The sequence below is a fragment of the Austrofundulus limnaeus genome, unplaced genomic scaffold, assembly GCF_001266775.1.
Source record: "Austrofundulus limnaeus strain Quisiro unplaced genomic scaffold, Austrofundulus_limnaeus-1.0 Scaffold7633, whole genome shotgun sequence".
NCBI classification, from domain to species: Eukaryota; Metazoa; Chordata; class Actinopteri; order Cyprinodontiformes; family Rivulidae; genus Austrofundulus; species Austrofundulus limnaeus.
In genome coordinates, this window is record NW_013960035.1 from 1 (window position 1) to 846 (window position 846).

General features: G+C 41.5%; 1 protein-coding gene across 1 annotated transcript; it reads left to right on the forward strand.

Annotated features, from left to right (window-relative positions):
- Window positions 1-56: 56 nt before the first annotated feature.
- On the forward strand, window positions 57-430 carry LOC106512509 (kinesin-like protein KIF13B; the record flags this gene model as incomplete). The annotated part of the gene is given in 2 exon segments (XM_014001113.1): window positions 57-169; window positions 319-430. Coding segments are annotated over 2 exon segments (225 nt in total), but the record flags the coding sequence as incomplete, so codon positions are not given.
- Window positions 431-846: the final 416 nt, after the last annotated feature.

An 846-nucleotide genomic window follows, 5' to 3' on the forward strand; every position in this document is an offset into this window, starting at 1 on the left:
TGTGTGTGTGTGTGTGTGTGTGTGTGTGTGTGTGTGTGTGTGTGTGTTTTCTGCAGACAAGTGGAGAGAAGGTGAGCAAGCTGAGCCTGGTGGATCTGGCTGGAAGTGAGCGGGCTGCAAAGACCGGAGCGGCAGGGGAACGACTGAAAGAAGGCAGCAACATTAACAAGTGAGTCAGCAGGAAATAAAAGCAGAAGTTAAAACTGGCTCTGAACTTTTTGTAATCCTGCAGCCTTCTGAAGGTGAGATCATCCTGATGATTTGTGGACTTTCTTCAGCCGTCACGGCTCCTTTCACTAGAATCTGCCCTCCCTGCAGGTCTCTCAGCACTCTGGGTTTGGTGATCTCAGCCTTGGCTGACCAGGGAGCGGGACACAACAAGAACAAGTTTGTTCCCTACAGGGACTCTGTGCTCACCTGGCTGCTGAAGGTACAGCGAGGACAGAGCTGCATACAGATTCTACAGCAGATAATCAGGACAGCTTTAATTACACTGCAGAGCCTCTTCAGTACAGCAGGAGACACGAGCAAATTAGCTCTTTATCTAAAGAAACTAAACTTTGAAGTCTCTGTGTAATTATTTTCTGGTGGGCTTTTGATTTAGTTAGAAAAAAGTTTTATCTCTACTTAGTATTTCATCTTAGTCTCCCAATCTTTGCTGCACATTACTTTCTAAATGTTCAACCCCATTTCCAATGACGTTGGAATATTGTGTAAAAGATGAATAAAAACAATATGATGATTTGCAAAAGACAAGATATTTAATGTTTAAATAGAAAAACATTATTGTTTTTTGGCAAATATACACTAATTATATATTTATATTTGGTCTAAAAACATGTTTTT